A 19,413-nucleotide genomic window follows, 5' to 3' on the forward strand; every position below is an offset into this window, starting at 1 on the left:
TGTGGACAGTTTCAAGTGCCAGTGGCCTGAAGCCAAGTTGGCCAGTGTAAAGTTGAGAGAAATAGTTCAATTTTAGAGCTATATGGGAGATAGAAAAGTCAAGATTTAGTGACTGGTTGACTGTGTGAGTAAAGGAGAGGGAGGAGTTGAGAATAATAAAAGTGATGTACAGGTCTGGCTAGTGGGATTGCTGACAGATAAGTTCTATTTTGAACATGTTGAATTAGATGTTCTCTTGAGGAATATTTAGTCTAATCAATACAGCACGTAATTGGATGTATCTTGGGGCAATTAAGTAATTTAAAATAAAGCAGAACTAGGAAGCCATGGACACTAGTACACTCACCCTGATCCATCTGCTCCATTTAATTTCTTACATATATACCTATCGTGTCTTAACCTCTTCTTTTACTAAAATTCCTATTCATATCTTTGTATCTCTTGCTCCAAGCCTCTGTTGGTGATCTAAAAATAATCTCATTTACATATGTTGCAATTTATCTTTTCCTTTTCATTTCATATTGACTTGCCCTCTCATTAAGGTCCTGGCATATTTCCTCCCCCACCAAAGAAAAAAAAGTCTGTGTGTTTTATCTTTCTCAGAGGAATTTCTTCCTTCAGGAACTTCCACAGCTATCTGCTCTGGTTTCCTTGGCAACCCCTGCCTCTCTTATTCTTTCTGATTACTTAAGAGAAATCTGACTAAATCACTAATAATCACTGATCATAAATAGTAGAAGGAATTAAAAGTGCTCAGCATACCTTCTGAGAAAAGGAGTAGGCAAATTTGGAGGAAATAAAAATACGGAGACCTAAGGAGATGGATGTAAAACGTGTGAAGGTATTGATTTACAAAGTTTGTTATTTTCATTTGTCAGTGCACTGTTTGGAGTGTTGTCAGGGTTGATGAAGACAATACCTCATTAGCTAGGCAGCTGTATCATCTATCCAAGCAAAATTCTCCTAGGCCTATCTCAACAAATATGGAGTGTAGGAAATCATATTCTAGATTATTGTGAAAGTATGAAATACAAACCTTGAGAGAAGGAGAATAAAGGATGTAGACTAAACTTGCTCTAATGTTTACATTAGAACATATTGGTATACAACATAAAAAGGACTGCATAGGAGGAGGGCGGAAGATGGCGGAAGAGTAAGACGCGGAGATCACCTTCCTCCCCACAGATACACCAGAAATACATCTACACGTGGAACAACTCCTACAGAACACCTACTGAAGGCTGGCAGAAGACCTCAGACCTCCCAAAAGGCAAGAAACTCCCCACGTACCTGGGTAGGGCAAAAGAAAAAAAGAAAAAACAGAGACAAAAGAATAGGGACGGCACCTGCACCAGTGGGAGGGAGCTGTGAAGGAGGAAAAGTTTCCACACACTAGGAAGCCCCTTCGCGGGCGGAGACTGCGGGAGGCGGCGGGGGGAGCTTCGAAGCCGCGGAGGAGTGCACAGCAACGGGTGCGGAGGGCAAAGCGGCGAGATTCCCGCACAGAGGATCGGTGCCGACCGGCACTCACCAGCCCGAGAGGCTTGTCTGCTCACCCGCCGGGGCGGGCGGGGCTGCGAGCTGAGGCCGGAGCGCAGGGAGAGGACTGGGGTTGGCGGCTTGAACATAGCCTGAAGGGGTTAGTGCACCACAGCTAGCCGAGAGGGAGTCCGGGGGAAAGCCTGCACCTGCCGAAGAGGCAGGAGACTTTTCCTTCCCTCTTTGTTTCCTGGGGCGTGAGGAGAGGGGTTTAAGAACGCTGCTTAAAGGAACTCCAGAGAGGGCGCGAGCCGCGGCTAAAAGCGCGAACCCCAGAGACGGGCGCGAGCCGCGGCTGAAAGCGCGGAATCCAGAGACGGGCGCGAGCCGCGGCTGAAAGCGCGGAATTCAGAGACGGGCGCGAGCCGCGGCTGAAAGCGCGGAATCCAGAGACGGGCGCGAGCCGCGGCTGAAAGCGCGGAATCCAGAGACGGGCGCAAGCCGCGGCTAAAAGCGCGGACCCCAGAGGCGGGCGGGAGACGTTAAGGCTGCTGCTGCCGCCACCAAGGGGCCTGTGTGCGAGCACAGGTCACTCTCCACACCCCTCTTCCGCGAAGCCTGTGCAGCCCGCCACTGCCAAGTTCCCGGGATCCAGGGACAACTTCCCCGGGAGAGCGCACAGCGCGCCTCAGGCTGGTGCAAAGTCACGCCGGCCTTTGCCACCGCAGGCCCGCCCCGCACTCTGTGCCCCTCCGTCCCCGCCGGCCTGAGTGGGCCAGAGCCCCCAATCAGCGGCTCTTTTAACCCCATCCTGTCTGAGCAAAAAACAGACGCCCTCCAGCGACCTACACGCAGTGGCAGGGCCAAATCCAAAGCTGAGCCCTGGGAGCTGTGAGAACAAAGAAGAGAAAGGGAAATCTCTCCCAGCAGCCTCAGAAGCAGCGGATTAAAGCTCCACAATCAACTTGATATACCCTGCATCTGTGGAATACCTGAATAGACAACCAATCATCCCAAATTAAGGAAGTGGACTTTAGGAGCAAGATCTATGATTTTTTCCCTTTTCCTCTTTTTGTGAATGTGTATGTGTATGCTTCTGTGTGAGATCTTGTCTGTATAGTCTTGCTTCCACCATTTGTCCTAGGGTTCTATCCGTCCATGGGTTTTTTTAAAATTTTTTTTCTTAATAATTAATTTTAATAATGTTATTATACTTTACCTTCTTTCTTTCTTTCTTTCTTTCTTTCCGTCCTTCCTTCCCTCCTTTAGACAACGAATCATCCCAAATTGAGGAGGTGGTCTCTGACAGCAAGATTTATGATTTTTCCCCATTTACCTCTTTTAGTGAGGGTGTATGTGTATGCTTCTGTGTAAGATTTTGTCTGTATAGCTTTGCTTCCAACATTTGTCCTAAGGTTCTATCCGTCCCTTTTTTTTCTTCTAAATAAGAATTTTTTTAATTCAATAACTTTATTATACTTTATTTTATTTTTACTGTATCTTCTTTCTTTCTGTCTTTTTTCCTTCTTTCCCTCCTTCCTTCCTTCCTCCCTCCCTCCCTCCCTCCTTTCGTTCCTTCTTGCCTTCTTTCCTTCTTTGCTTCTTTCTTTCTTTCTTCCTTCCTTCCTACCCTCCTTTCCTTCTTTCTTTCCTCATACTTCTACTAATTCCCTCTACATTTTCTCCCTTTTATCCTGAGCCGTGTGGATGAAAAGCTTTTGGTGCTCCAGCCAGGAGGCAGGGCTCTGCCTCTGAGGTAGGAGAGCCAACTTCAGGACACTGGTCAACAAGAGACCTCCCAGCTCCACATAATATCAAACGGCGAAAATCTCCCAGAGACCTCCATCTTAACACCAGCACCCAGCTTCACTCAACGACCAGCAAGCCACAGTGCTGGAAAACCTATGCCAAACAACTAGCAAAACAGGAACACAACCCCACCCATTAGCAGAGAGGCTGCCTAAAATCATAATAAGGCCACAGACACCCCCAAACACACCACCAGACGTGAACCTGCCCACTAGAGAGACAAGATCCAGCCTCATCCACCACAACACAGGCACTAGTCCCCTCCACCAGGAAGCCTACACAAGCCACTGAACCAACCTTAGCCACTGGAGACAGACATCAAAAACAGGAGGAACTACGAACCTGCAGCCTGCAAAAAGGAGACCCCAAACACAGTAAGATAAGAAAAATGAGAAGACAGAAAAACACACAGCAGATAAAGGAGCAAGATAAAAATGCACCAAACCTAACAAATGAAGAGGAAATAGGCAGTCTACCTGAAAGAGAATTCAGAATAATGATAGTAAGGTTGATCCGAAATCTTGGAGATAGAATGGACAATAGATTGGACAAAATGCAAGAATCAGTTAACAAGGACCTAGAAGAACTAAAGATGAAACAAGCAACGATGAACAACACAATAAATGAAATTAAAAGTACTCTAGATGGGATCAATAGCAGAATAACTGAGGCAGAAGAACGGATAAGTGACCTGGAAGATAAAATAGTGGCAATAACTACTGCAGAGCAGAATAAAGAAAAAAGAATGAAAAGAACTGAGGACAGTCTCAGAGACCTCTGGGACAACATTAAACGCACCAACAATCGAATTATAGGGGTTCCAGAAGAAGAAGAGAAAAAGAAAGGGACTGAGAAAATATGTGAAGACATTATAGTTGAAAACTTCCCTAATATGGGAAAGGAAATAGTTAATCAAGTCCAGGAAGCACAGAGAGTCCCATACAGGATAAATACAAGGAGAAATACTCCAAAACACATATTAATCAAACTGTCAAAAAATAAATACAAAGAAAGCATACTAAAAGCAGCAAGGGAAAAACAACAAATAACACATAAGGGAATCCGCATAAGGTTAACAGCTGATCTCTCAGCAGAAACCCTACAAGCCAGAAAGGAGTGGCAGGACATACTGAAAGTGATGAAGGAGAAAAACCTGCAGCCAAGACTACTCTACCCAGCAAGGATCTCATTCAGATTTGATGGAGAAATCAAAACCTTTACAGACAAGCAAAAGCTGAGAGAGTTCAGCACCACCAAACCAGCTTTACAACAAATGCTAAAGGATCTTCTCTAGGCAAGAAACACAAAAGAAGGAAAAGACCTATAATAACAAACCCAAAACAATTTAGAAAATGGGAATAGGAACATACATATCGATAATTACCTTAAATGTAAATGGACTAAATGCTCCCACCAAAAGACACAGATTAGCTGAATGGATACAAAAACAAGACCCTTATATATGCTGTCTACAAGAGACCCACTTCAGACCTAGAGACACATACAGACTGAAAGTAAGGGGATGGAAAAAGATATTCCATGCAAATGGAAACCAAAAGAAAGCTGGAGTAGCAATTCTCATATCAGACAAAATAGACTTTAAAATAAGGACTATTAAAAGAGACAAAGAAGGACACTACATAATGATCAAGGGATCGATCCAAGAAGAAGATATAACGATTGTAAATATTTATGCACCCAACATAGGAGCACCTCAATACATAAGGCAAATACTAACAGCCATAAAAGGGGAAATCGACAGTAACACATTCATAGTAGGGGACTTAAACACACCACTTTCACCCATGGACAGATCATCCAAAATGAAAATAAATAAGGAAACACAAGCTTTAAATGATACATTAAACAAGATGGACTTAATTGATATTTATAGGACACTCCATCCAAAAACAACAGAATACACATTTTTCTCAAGTGCTCATGGAACATTCTCCAGGATAGATCATATCTTAGGTCACAAATCAAGCCTTGGTAAATTTAAGAAAATTGAAATTGTATCAAGTATCTTTTCTGAACACAACGCCATGAGACTAGATATCAATTACAGGAAAAGATCTGTAAAAAATACAAACACATGGAGGCTAAACAATACACTACTTAATAATGAAGTGATCACTGAAGAAATCAAAGAGGAAATCAAAAAATACCTAGAAACAAATGACAATGGAGACACAACGACCCAAAACCTGTGGGATGCAGCAAAAGCAGTTCTAAGGGGGAAGTTTATAGCAATACAAGCCCACCTTAAGAAGCAGGAAACATCTCGAATAAACAACCTAACCTTGCACCTCAAGCAATTAGAGAAAGAAGAACAAAAAAACCCCAAAGCTAGCAGAAGGAAAGAAATCATAAAAATCAGATCAGAAATAAATGAAAAAGAAATGAAAGAAACAATAGCAAAGATCAATGAAACTAAAAGCTGGTTCTTTGAGAAGATAAACAAAATAGATAAACCACTAGCCAGACTCATCAAGAAAAAAAGGGAGAAGACTCAAATCAATAGAATTAGAAATGAAAAAGGAGAGGTAACAACTGACACTGCAGAAATAAAAGAGATCATGAGAGATTACTACAAGCAACTCTATGCCAATAAAATGGACAATCTGGAAGAAATGGACAAATTCTTAGAAATGCACAACCTGCCAAGACTGAATCAGGAAGAAATAGAAAATATGAACAGACCAATCACAAGCACTGAAATTGAAACTGTGATTAAAAATCTTCCAACAAGCAAAAGCCCAGGACCAGATGGCTTCACAGGCGAATTCTATCAAACATTTAGAGAAGACCTAACACCTATCCTTCTCAAACTCTTCCAAAATATAGCAGAGGGAGGAACACTCCCAAACTCATTCTACGAGGCCACCATCACCTTGATACCAAAACCAGACAAGGATGTCACAAAGAAAGAAAACTACAGGCCAATATCACTGATGAACATAGATGCAAAAATCCTCAACAAAATACTAGCAAACAGAATCCAACAGCACATTAAAAGGATCATACACCATGATCAAGTGGGGTTTATTCCAGGAATGCAAGGATTCTTCAATATACGCAAATCTATCAATGTGATAAACCATATTAACAAATTGAAGAAGAAAAACCATATGATCATCTCAATAGATGCAGAGAAAGCTTTTGACAAAATTCAACACCAAATTATGATAAAAACGCTGCAGAAAGTAGGCATAGAGGGAACTTTCCTCAACATAATAAAGGCCATATATGACAAGCCCACAGCAAACATCATCCTCAATGGTGAAAAACTGAAAGCATTTCCACTAAGATCAGGAACAAGACAAGGTTGCCCACTCTCACCACTCTTATTCAACATAGTTTTGGAAGTTTTAGCCACAGCAATCAGAGAAGAAAAGGAAATAAAATGAATCCAAATCGGAAAAGAAGAAGTAAAGCTGTCACTGTTTGCAGATGACATGATCCTATACATAGAGAACCCTAAAGATGCTACCAGAAAACTACTAGAGCTAATCAATGAATTTGGTAAAGTGGCAGGATACAAAATTAATGCACAGAAATCTCTGGCATTCCTATATACTAATGATGAAAAATCTGAAAGTGAAATCAAGAAAACACTCCCATTTACCATTGCAACAAAAAGAATAAAATATCTAGGAATAAACCTACCTAAGGAGACAAAAGACCTGTATGCAGAAAATTATAAGACACTGATGAAAGAAATTAAAGATGATACAAATAGATGGAGAGATATACCATGTTCTTGGATTGGAAGAATCAACATTGTGAAAATGACTCTACTACCCAAAGCAATCTATAGATTCAATGCAATCCCTATCAAACTACCACTGGCATTTTTCACAGAACTAGAACAAAAAATTTCACAATTTGTATGGAAACACAAAAGACCCCGAATAGCCAAAGCAATCTTGAGAACGAAAGAAGGAACTGGAGGAATCAGGCTCCCTGACTTCAGACTATACTACAAAGCTACAGTTATCAAGACGGTATGGTACTGGCACAAAAACAGAAAGATAGATCAATGGAACAGGATAGAAAGCCCAGAGATAAACCCATGCACATATGGACACCTTATCTTTGATAAAGGTGGCAGTAATGTACAGTGGAGAAAGGACAGCCTCTTCAATAAGTGGTGCTGGGAAAACTGGACAGGTACATGTAAAAGTATGAGATTAGATCACTCCCTAACACCATACACAAAAATAAGCTCAAAATGGATTAAAGACCTAAATGTAAGGCCAGAAACTATCAAACTCTTAGAGGAAAACATAGGCAGAACACTCTATGACATAAATCACAGCAAGATCCTTTCTGACCCACCTCCTAGAGTAATGGAAATAAAAACAAAAATAAACAAATGGGACCTAATGAAACTTCAAAGCTTTTGCACAGCAAAGGAAACCATAAACAAGACCAAAAGACAACCCTCAGAATGGGAGAAAATATTTGCAAATGAAGCAACCGACAAAGGATTAATCTCCAAAATTTACAAGCAGCTCATGCAGCTCAATAACAAGAAAACAAACAACCCAATCCAAAAATGGGCAGAAGACCTAAATAGACATTTCTCCAAAGAAGATATACAGACTGCCAACAAACACATGAAAGAATGGTCAACATCATTAATCATTAGAGAAATGCAAATCAAAACTACAATGAGATATCATCTCACACCAGTCAGAATGGCCATCATCAAAAAATCTAGAAACAATAAATGCTGGAGAGGGTGTGGAGAAAAGGGAACACTCTTGCACTGCTGGTGGGAATGTGAATTGGTTCAGCCACTATGGAGAACAGTATGGAGGTTCCTTAAAAAACTACAAATAGAACTACCATATGACCCAGCAATCCCATTACTGGGCATATACCCTGAGAAAACCAAAATTCAAAAAGAGTCATGTACCAAAATGTTCATTGCAGCTCTATTTACAATAGCCCGGAGATGGAAACAACCTAAGTGCCCGTCATTGGATGAATGGATAAAGAAGATGTGGCACATATATACAATGGAATATTACTCAGCCATAAAAAGAAACGAAATTGAGCTATTTGTAATGAGGTGGATAGACCTAGAGTCTGTCATACAGAGTGAAGTAAGTCAGAAAGAAAAAGACAAATACCGTATGCTAACACATATATATGGAATTTAAGAAAAAAAAATGTCATGAAAAACCTAGGGGTAAAGCAGGAATAAAGACGCAGACCTCCTAGAGAACGGACTTGAGGTTATGGGGAGGGGGAAGGGTGAGCTGTGACAGGGCGAGAGAGAGTCATGGACATATACACACTAACAAACGTAGTAAGGTAGATAGCTGGTGGGAAGCAGCCGCATGGCACAGGGATATTGGCTCGGTGCTTTGTGACAGCCTGGAGGGGTGGGATGGGGAGGGTGGGAGGGAGGGAGACGCAACAGGGAGGACATATGGGAACATGTGTTTATGTATGACTGATTCACTTTGTTGTAAAGCGGAAGCTAACCATTGTAAAGCAATTATACCCCAATAAAGATGTTAAAAAAAAAAAAAAGGACTGCATAAGATTAGTAACTACCGATCTTCTATTAATTAATTAATTAATTAATTAGGCAGCGTTGGGTCTTTGTTCCTGCACGCAGGCTTTCTCTAGTTGTGAGAGCGGGGGCTATTCTTGTTGCGGTGCGCGGGCTTCTCATTGCGGTGGCTTCTCTTGTTGCGGAGCGAGGGCTCTAGGCCTGCTGGCTTTACTAGCTGCAGCACGTGGGCTCAGTAGTTGCGGTGCATGATCTCTAGGGCATGTGGGCTTCAGTAGTTGTGGCATGTGGGCTCAGTATTTGTGGCACATGGGCTTAGTTGCTCCGCGGCATGTGGGATCTTCCCAGACCAGGGATCGAACCCATGTCCCCTGCATTGGCAGGCAGATTCTTAACATTTGTATCACCAGGGAAGTCCATAACTACCAATCTTAGTCTGTTGAAGCATTTATAAATTATAACAGTGGGATTTTATTATTTTATACAGTGCATTCCATATTTCATATTGTGATACTACTGCTTTTATTAAATAAAGACACCAGTATGGGGATTAGGTGTTTGTCTAAATCTAATACAGGTACATACATTTCACCTAAAATTCAGAAATATTCATTCTTAGAACCATGCTTAATCCTCCAGTTATTGTTGGATGATAGTGAACAGTAAGGCATCTAACAAAATTTCATTAGAAAAAGTTGGGACTCCACTTATCAGAAAGTACTTCCTCCTGCTATTGAAGGCAAATTGACCATTATTTGGATTCTTAGCCATACCAAGAGGGGAATTAAGAAGTGCTAGTCTGTAAGACCAGAGTAAATATAGTATATTGAAAAGTTGTTATATAGTTGAGTTGTTGGATTGAATTCTATCTCTGTAACATTTGAATAAAATGTAAATATGTTGTTTGATGGCGAAGTTATTCACTCATTACTTATTGATATAATTGATAACCAACATATTTCATCATATTTAGTCTTGACACTGTGATAACAGGCCAGTTCTTCCCGCACCACCCCCCACAAGGAAAATCCTACTTTAAGTCATTGGATGTAGTTCTTTTCATGGCTGCTCTTGCGTTTGTCTCCCTGTCGTCTTTTCCACCTCATTCTCATTATGAAATAGTTTTGCAGTTTTGGAGTGCTTGGCCCCACCCCACCCTGCTCAGAGATGAGTTGTGATTGGGCAAACCTGATAAGGGTAATCTCTTCTGCCACAGGGATTTGTTCAGGTAGCCCAGGCCTGAGCCAATCAACACTCTCCCAGACGCAGATATTGGACAGGATCATCTTATGAATGTCGAGCAGCAGACTTGTGGGGTCTTGGGCCCTCCTTCTGGACCTGAAGGAGGAAGCTCCAGGCCCCTGTTACTGCTGGCAGCCATCTTGTATCCTTGAGAGAAGTTGGCCTTCGGAGAATGTTCTGAACAGGGAGAAGGTGCTCTGAGTCAGAGAGAACCTGATATGTGGTTTGGAGGGGCCCCTCTTGAAGACGTATCTCTGTACTGTTCTGTATGTAAGTCAATAAATCCCTTTAATATAAGACCGTTTCAGTTGAATTTACTGTTATTTGTTAAAAAAAAAAAAAATCCAAAGTGATATATATTTACTCTTGGGCCTCACTTAAGAATCCAAGAAACTAGTAGTCAGCTAAAGTATAGTCAGATTGGGATTATTTAGTAAGTTTACTTAACATCTCATCACTTAGTTTACAGTTCTCTTGGTACATTTTAGATACTTTGGGGTCTTATGTTATAGGTGATCGATTCAACAACTGTTTATTATTAATATTAAGCATTCACTATTTCACTCTGTAAGGCACTGTGCATACAACAGGGATAAACATAGTTCAGTACTGAGAAATCTCAAAGATCTAGTTGAAGAGGTGGACAAGAATATCAAAGAGGCACGCAAAAGTTAAAATCAGAAAAGGCAAATCAGAAAGATTTGGGAAAGAAAGGGAAATCAGAAGAAGGCAAAGAAGGGACGCATATTCAGAATGGTGGGGTGTTGGAGAGGAGACAAGGAGAGGAAGGGCAGGTGTCATTAGAGACTCCTAAGAAGGGGTTACTAACTTCTGTTTTTGTGCCACGGACCTCTTTGGCAGTATGGTGAAGTCTAGGAACCCATTTTCAGAACAATGTTTTTAAGTGTGTAAAATACTTTGGATTATGAAGGAAATTTAGAGTATTGAAAGAGCTATCAAAATACTTGAAAAAACAAATTTGTGATATAGCAGTATATGTGCTTCTTTATTAACTCATAAAAGAACAAGATTTATCAGTGAGCATAATTATTAACATACTTTTGAGGTAGTGATGAATTTAAATGATATTTTGAGTTATCTGCAGCAACTGTAATGTGATATGAAAATATCTGTGGTTTCTTTTGGTTGCAGAGGCACAGGTACCTCTAATATTATTGTGGTTTGTGGTCTACATTCATAATAGAAGGATGTGCTAAATTTTATTTAGTGGTTTCATTCAATGTAATTTTCTGGACCCCTGAATTGTATGCCAAGTTAAAAAAAAAGAAAACCCTGTGTGAAGAAGAGATAAAATTTGAACTAATTCTTGATAGATTGAATGAGGTATCTAGGTAAGTGAAATAGAAATGAATTCAGGATGTATGGAATCACATGTACAAAGGCATGGTGGCATGAGAGCGGATAAGGGACTGTCAGCAGATTGCTTTGGTTAGAGTGAAGAATGAATCTGGCATTGTGCAAGGAGGTTAAGCTGGAAAGATTGGCAAAATCTCATATCCTTGGGGTATTGGTTGGTTGTACATTATAGTATTAAATGTGATTCTGTCTTTAATGTGTTTGGAATCCTTTGCAGACTCTCTACTGCCTAGCATATATAGCCCAAGTTTCATACAGTTGCTCCTGTAATCAAGTCCCAGCTTTCCTTTCTAGTCTCATTTACTACCACTTTTCCTGCCACATACCATGCTCTGATAATTCTCAACTATCATGCTATATTTATACATACTATTCTTCTTATCCCTATTCATCATTTGGATGATCACTTCCTGTGCCTCAGTTGCCTCATCTGTAAAATAGGGACAGAAAGTACCTCATAGAATTGTTGTGGGGATTAAATCAAATAGTTATTGAAACTTGCTTGGAACAATGCCTAATATGGGTAAGCTCTCAATAAATTATAGCTATTATCATTATTGTAATTTTTATTCTTACCTATAATATCTTTTTCCCCTTGCCCAATTGGCTAGCTCCTATACATTCTTTAAAACCCAGTCTGGACATTACCTCCTCCAGAAAGATTTTCTGATCACCCAACTTTCATCTCCTCCAGATAGAATTAATAACCTCCTCTTCTGTAGTATATCAGGATCTCATATAATTTCAATTCTTGTATTTTCCACAATGTACTATAAACTTATATTTCTATATCATTTTTCCCTATTATACTGTGGAGCTCCTAAAAGTAAGGGCTGAATATTATTTTTGATGTTTGTAGTGTTTGATTTTACTGAGGGGACGCTTAGGAGTTTCCATATCTGTCCATGGGTGGCAGCCACTAATAAGGTACTTTTAAATTCTAAATCCAGTGGTAACACAGATATAATGGTAGACAATTTGGTATAAGTTTAAAAAAAATTTTTTTTTTATTAATAGGATTCTGGCCACTCTTCCTGTACACATCCCTTATATATTGGTGTTTTCAAGGTTTTGTTCTAGACTGGACCTTAATTTCTCACTCTACACAATCTTCCTTGGGGAACTCAATGACTTCTGTGGCATCAATTACTGTGTAATGATAACTTCTGAATCTTAACCCAGATTTCTGTTTCCTAAGGTTCATTTCCAAATACCAAAATATTTGCCATCTAACTCCTTATGGTGAGCAACACGAACATTCAATTCAATATGCCAAAACTGAACTCAGTTTTTTCTAAACTCTTAAATCGTCTCCAGCCTAACTCTTACTAACTTGGTTTATACTCTCATAATCTCTCACCTCCTGAATCGCATACTTCTTCTAAAAATTAATTTATTATTTTTTCTGATTAATAAAAAGGAATACTTTCTCTTTGTAAAAAGAAATTCAAGCAATGAAGGGAATATGTGATTTAGCAATCTTATCTTCCAGAGTGAACTACTGTTCCCCCTGTGTGACATATATTCTACCAGACTTTTACGTGCATATTTTTACACACATTTTTATTTGATTTATGCAGGAGTCTCTCCGTTTCCTTGTCTCTATAGTAGCCCCCTTGTAATCTATTCTGGATACATACTTTTCTAAGGTATGGGTGACTGGGTGACTTTTCTAAAAGGCAAATCGCATCATGCTATTCCCCTGTTTTGATTTTGTTCTTTTTTGCTTTGTGTGTGTGTGTGTGTGTGTGTGTGTGTTTACTATTCTCCTGTTTAACATCCCTAAAAGGCTATCCATTTCTTGTAGGATAATGTCTAAACTTTTGAGATAACATACAAAATCCTACACGATCTGGCCCCTTCCTATTTCTCTAGCCCTGGAGTTACACTTGACTGTGCTACATTCCACCTTTGATGCATTGGGAAGTTTTTCCAACTGTCAAATGAAGATTGAAAATAATACTTATCACAAGGAAATAGCATATAAAGTGCTGAGCCTACCACCTGTTTCAGAGGCTATTGTGGAAGAAGAAAATGTTTTTGTACATAGGTGTCCAGTCCCTCTTGCTTTCTGAGTAGGAGGACCCTTTGAGGTGCAGATTGCCCATGCAATGCTTGAACAGAATTGGAACACCTCCCCACCCCCAGCCCCCGGCCTCCCCCACCTCCCAGACACACACACAAGAAAGAAAAGGAAGAAGGGAAGAATGACATTAATTTGAATAGATTTGAAAGACGATGGAAGGTGAAACCTGAGTAGCAGGGAAGGATGAAGAGAGGACAGTTCCCACAGGAGTTTTTATTTGGAGGGGTGGTGTTATGGAGGTAGGGATAAAGTTGGTTTAAGAAAGAAGAGTTTTGAGAGAAGCAGCTGTCAGAGTAAGTGGGATTTAGGAGAGATAAACAGGTTAGTATCTTTCGGACATTGCTAACTCCTCTGCCCTCCAGTTCCCAACAGCTTTAGTTATTTTGTCAAGGTCAGATTTATGTTCTTCAGAATTTGACGCTAGGTCGAGGCTGGCCATGAACTAGTCCAGCGATATTCCGGTTACACAATTATTGTTTGCCATCCTTCAGGGTCCACTCCCCATGCTTTAACTCTGACGCCTGCCCGAAATTCATTCATCCGACAAATATTTGAGTGACCTCCCCTCTCCCAGTCTGCTGAATAGCCTGTTATCCAGGATCAGTCCCTAAACTTCGGTGGTGGCTTTTCTGACACTCCAACACTAAAATTTGCCTTCCCCCCCCCCTTTTTTTTTCGTGCAACCCAGCACTCCGCATCCACTTCATTCGCAGTTACATTTTGTACTCAATTGCTTGACTATCTTTCCTCCTCTAACGAGCACCTTGGAGCCAGGAGTGGTGTTTTATAAATCTACTAGCAGAGTGTACGGCACGAAGTAGATGCTTAGCGAAAGTTTATTGAATGAGCGTCCTGTGCATTTCAGTGACATCATATCCTGTGTGCCTTGGCGTCAGTCAGCACTCCTGAGGGAGGCCCAGAGGTCGCAGGGTTTGTCATTGTTTATAACGTGCATCGAATATCTCAAACGCAGGCTAAGGTTTCAGACGGCCCACAAGAAGCGCGGCCATCCGGACGCTGGATCCCGGTCTTTTAGTTCAGAGACTGCAGCTTGGGGCGGGAACTCACTGCCTGGGAAGCGCCGGCATTCTGCAACCCTGGGAACAGAACCTGCGAGGGAGGGAGCAGGCAGCTCACTTATCGCGGTGTTTCCTCCCTCCTCCCTCCCAGGGGAGTTATCGCGAGAGAAGCCAGGGGAAGATGGCCGTCCCCTGTTTTTCGGTGTGAAGCAGTGGCGGCGGCTGCGGCGGTGGAGACGGGGATTCTGGTGTCGTGGGCACCTGAACTCTAGCTCCCCCCAGCGAGCGCGCGTCCCTTCGTACCTAGGCGAGAGCCGGCTCTTCTTCCTCCGGGAGATGCGTTTGTCCCGGGCTCAGGGGCGCTCTGGGAGTTCATGCTGCGCTGGAGTATCCTGGCCACCGCTCTAATCGCCTTGTGCGGCCGCAGCGCAAGCTTCGTCGCCAGGGGTGAACCTCCTGGATCCCCTCTCTGCCCCTGGCGGCGATGACCGGGGAGAAGATCCGCTCATTGCGGAGGGACCACAAGCCCAGCAAAGAAGAGGGGGACCTGCTGGAGCCCGGGGATGAGGAAGCGGCGGCTGCCCTCGGCGGCACCTTTACCGGAGGCAGGATTGGCACAGGCAGCAGCAGCAAGGGCGGTAGAGCCTGTCATAAGATCTTCAGTAACCATCACCACCGGCTACAACTGAAGACAGCTCCGGCCTCCTCCAATCTCCCCGGCGCCCCGGCCCTGCCGCTGCACAATTCCTCCGTGACTACCACCTCCCAGTCCCCGGCTCTTTTAGCGGGCACCAACCCCGTTGCTGTCGTCGCAGGTGGAGGCAGTTGCCCCGCACACTACCCGGTGCACGAGTGCGTCTTCAAGGGGGATGTGAGGAGACTGTCCTCTCTCATCCGCACGCACAATATCGGGCAGAAAGATAATCACGGTGAGGAGTGCTCGCCCCTGTCCACCTCTCCTTCCCAAAGCCTAGGTTGTGCCTCCCCAGGCCTCTGAAATCCTAACAGACCCTTCTTTCCTCTCTTTTGCCCACCATTCCAAGCCAAATGCCCGTAAATCTTGTAATAGCATGCCAGTGGTTTCGGGATTGGTTCTTGTGGGTGCGAAGGAATGTTTCTTCCCTGGCTACTTCAAACTCTTAGAAGCTGTTTGGTTTATGTTTGAGACAGGGCTTCAGTGTGTTGATTCTTGACCATAAGAAATTTTAGATTGCCTCTCATCCAACCTGGTTATCATCCATTGTTTACTGAACTGTATCTTTTCTTCTTCAACCCCCCTGCCCCCTTGGGATCTTGAATTTTGAACATATAAATTACCCAACTCCCTTCATTGCCCAGGTACAAATCCCAACCTGACTGCAACTGGTTGTGATTTCTACGTGCCATCAGGTTGTCTGTTTCTTTTCTTTCTTTTTTCTTCTACTTTTAGGAAGCTTAGTTTGGTACAAAGTGTTTACACTTTGCAAATGCTTTGATTTCTGAAAGCCACAGTACAAATTTGTTGGCATTTGATACCTGGAGCATGTAAAGTGACTTCTGAGTGGCTAAGATTTTGTTGAAGTAGAGCTTAGAGTTTTTTGCTTGTTTTAGATAGATAATTGCTAATAGTAATGTTTTATCTTGATGATCTGTGACTAAAAATAGTACTATGATTTTTCATAGTAACCTCATCATATCCTACACGACAACATATAGTGTCATTTGTTATTCAAGGACTGTATTTCTACTTTTTGCTTTAATTTATTAGCTGAATTTTTTTGTTTCTTCTAAAAACATAATGTGACTGAGCTGACATTTAAGCCACAGTAAATTAATGAAAACTATTGTCAACACTGATATTTTCAACATTTGATAGGCCGTTTTAAACTGGGTAGTTGGCAAATATTTTTAATAGCTCGGCTTTTAACTGAACGTGAGTATTGTATACATTCAGTTAGAACACACTCAACTCTGCTCAAAATAGTGCAACACATTAATGAAATACTTGCCTGTGGAATAACCTCCCTTAATTCTGTTGGACTCTAGGCTTCTTATGTACAATTAGGGCAAAAATTGACATTAAGAAAAAAAAGTAAGATTTCTGTTGGTTGTATAATTCTCTAACAACTGCATTTGTATTCTGAATTTACAATATTGTAAGAATTACTACTTCTCATTTATCAAAAATCAAATCCTCCAGAGTGTTCCTAAAAGCTGCACCCAGTTTTTCATTCCTACATTTAATTTACTTAATTACTTTACTGTTGTTGCAACGACATAATATTGTTCGTTCATGGTAATTATTTTCTAACCCTTTGGGAAACAGTTTTTAGTGGGAGATCTGTTGTAGCTTCGGGTTGTTTAGTTATTAGGACATTTTTCAGATTTGGTCTTCATAGTAGCTATATATATATATATATATATATATATATATATATATATAGTTTATCTTATGGCCATTGCCTTTAAATTGTAGAGTTCCATTACATTGAAATGTACCTGAAAACAGATAAAACTTTGTTTTTGAGAGTTGATTCCCTTTGAAAGAAGAAAGAGGTGACTATGACTGACAAAGTATGATAGTATAGTATGTTAGAACTGATTTTCTTGACTGATCACAGAAGGTACTGAATTGCAGGATTATTGGGCTTGCATATGTCATCTAGCATTTACGAGTTGGTTTGTTAAAGTACAAATTCTGTTCAAAGTAATTAGAATCCTGAATATCCTTGAACTCTTCCTTAGCCCACTGAAATTCTCTTTCTAAGTCGTCTTGATATACTAAATTCTTGCATTGTACTTAGCTGCCCTTACATTGTTGATTTTATTTTTTTTTATTGACGTATAGTTGACTTACAATGTTTCAGGTGTACAGCAAAGCGATTCAGTTTTATATATATATGTATTTTAGATTTTTTCAGATTCTTTTCCATTATAGGTTATTGCAAGATATTGAGTATAGTTCCCTGTACTATACAGTAGGTCCTTGTTGTTTATCTGTTTTATATATAGTAGTGTGTATCTGTTAATCCCAAATTCCCAATTTATCACCCCCCTCCCTTTCCCCTTTGGTAATCATAAATTTGTTTTTTATGTCTGTGAGTCTATTTCTGTTTTGAAAATAAGTTCATTTGTATCATTTTTTTAGATTTCACATATAAGTGATATAAGATATTTGTCTTTCTCCGATTTACTTAGTCTGATAATCTAGGTCAATCTATATTGCTGCAAATGGCAATTATTTCATTCTTTTTTATGGCTGAGTAGTATTCCATTGTCTATATATACCACATCTTCTTTATCCATTCATCTATCCGTGGACATTTAGATTACTTCCATGTCTTGGCTATTGTAAATTGTGCTGCTATGTACATTGGTGTGCATGTATCTTTTCGAATTAGAGTTTTCATCTTTTCTAGATATATGCCCAGGAGTGGGATTGATGGATCATATGGTAACTCTATCTTTAGTTTTTTAAGGAACCTCCATACTGTTCTTAAAGGCTGCACCAGATTACATTCTGTTACATTGTTGATATTTTTGATGAATGTAACCAATGGTTCACATACCTGTGGAAAATGTAATTGTTTTGCCTGCAATTTACATTCTCATCTCCTGCAGTGAAGACTCCTAAGGAAGAGTGGCTTCTATTTAATGTGCTACTTCTTTAATCTCCTTTTCCCCTGTAGCTGCATAATTTCCCTGCTATATTACATTACTTTTACTCATGAAATTTTACTAACCTGGATACTTTAGTCTTTTTAGATTATTTTTCCTTTCAAATTGCAAAAGATAAATGTGTTTTGAGTCACCCAACAAAAACAAGCTCTTTGTTATATTTGGATTGTTATAGCATGATGAGTACATAGCAGAATCATACACTCATACAGGTGCATAGCAGAGCCATACAATTATATCACATCATATGACATAGTTTTATATTCACTAGATGTTCCTTCCATAATGTAATGATGATGATGATCATCATCAAAGATAATAGTTTATTAAATACATCAGCGCTATGCTAAGTGTTTACATACATTATTACATTTAATTCTCACAATAACCCTGCTATAAAGGGTAGCTTTATCCTTGTTTTAAAGGTGAGGAAAGTGAAGCCTGGAGAGGCAAGGAAACTTTGCCAAAGTTGCATACTTAGTAAATAAGCTCCAAAGCTGGGAACTGAACTGACAGTAGGAACTCCAAAGCACATGATCAGCCTGTTTGTAAATATTTCTGTTGATCGGGATGCACTATTTTGCAAAGAAGTCAATTTTAATAATGTGTATGTGGCAATTTATGGCAAAGTTTTTTAATATATATTTCTCATTTAGTACTTGTAGAGAGAGAATGCCACTGAACAGCTCACAGAGACTTTCTGTAGAGCCCAAATCTCTCACTGTTGTTATTTTTCTTTTTATGTAATGGCACGGATAAATAGGCTACTTTGTCCACATGATAGCCCTTTAGGTATTTGACAAGCAAGAGCTATCATGTTCTCCTTATCTTTAGGTTAAACATTCCTAACTTCCGTATCCATTCTTCATATGACATGGTTTATAAAATTTTAAGAATGGTCCCTGAAACACAGTAAATGCTATAGAGGTATATTAAAAAAGTAAATGAAAATCTTAGTCATCTTCTTTTAGTGAAACTCTGGTTTGTTAGTTCTTTCCTTTGAGGATGGTGCCCAGAACTAGCCTTAGTGTTGAAGCTATAGTAGCCTCATCAGCAAAGACAGAGACTATGTTTATTGCTCTAAGGAATACACATTTAGTAATGTATATTAGTAAAGAGCATACATTAAATAATATAGTACAAGAGTATGTAGATTTTTTAATACTGTTTATTCTCAAGTAAGTGGCTGTCTTTCTGTTCTGTCCTTTCTTGTC

The 19,413-nt window shown here is 40.4% G+C and overlaps 1 protein-coding gene across 2 annotated transcripts in view; it reads left to right on the plus strand.

Moving 5' to 3' along the window:
• Positions 1-14,691: 14,691 nt before the first annotated feature.
• The window catches only part of ANKRD13C (ankyrin repeat domain 13C), an 85,310-nt gene continuing 80,588 nt past the window's right edge, over positions 14,692-19,413 (plus strand). Inside the window, exon 1 of one of the 2 annotated variants that reach the window (XM_004280741.4) lies at positions 14,692-15,471. In XM_004280741.4, the coding sequence (XP_004280789.1) occupies positions 15,027-15,471 (445 nt within the window). In that variant the 5' untranslated portion in view covers positions 14,692-15,026. The remainder of the gene's footprint in view (positions 15,472-19,413) is intronic. The other variant, XM_033407472.2, reaches the window with a different exon arrangement.

Source organism: Orcinus orca, chromosome 1 (genome assembly GCF_937001465.1).
Source record: "Orcinus orca chromosome 1, mOrcOrc1.1, whole genome shotgun sequence".
Classification (NCBI taxonomy): domain Eukaryota; kingdom Metazoa; phylum Chordata; class Mammalia; order Artiodactyla; family Delphinidae; genus Orcinus; species Orcinus orca.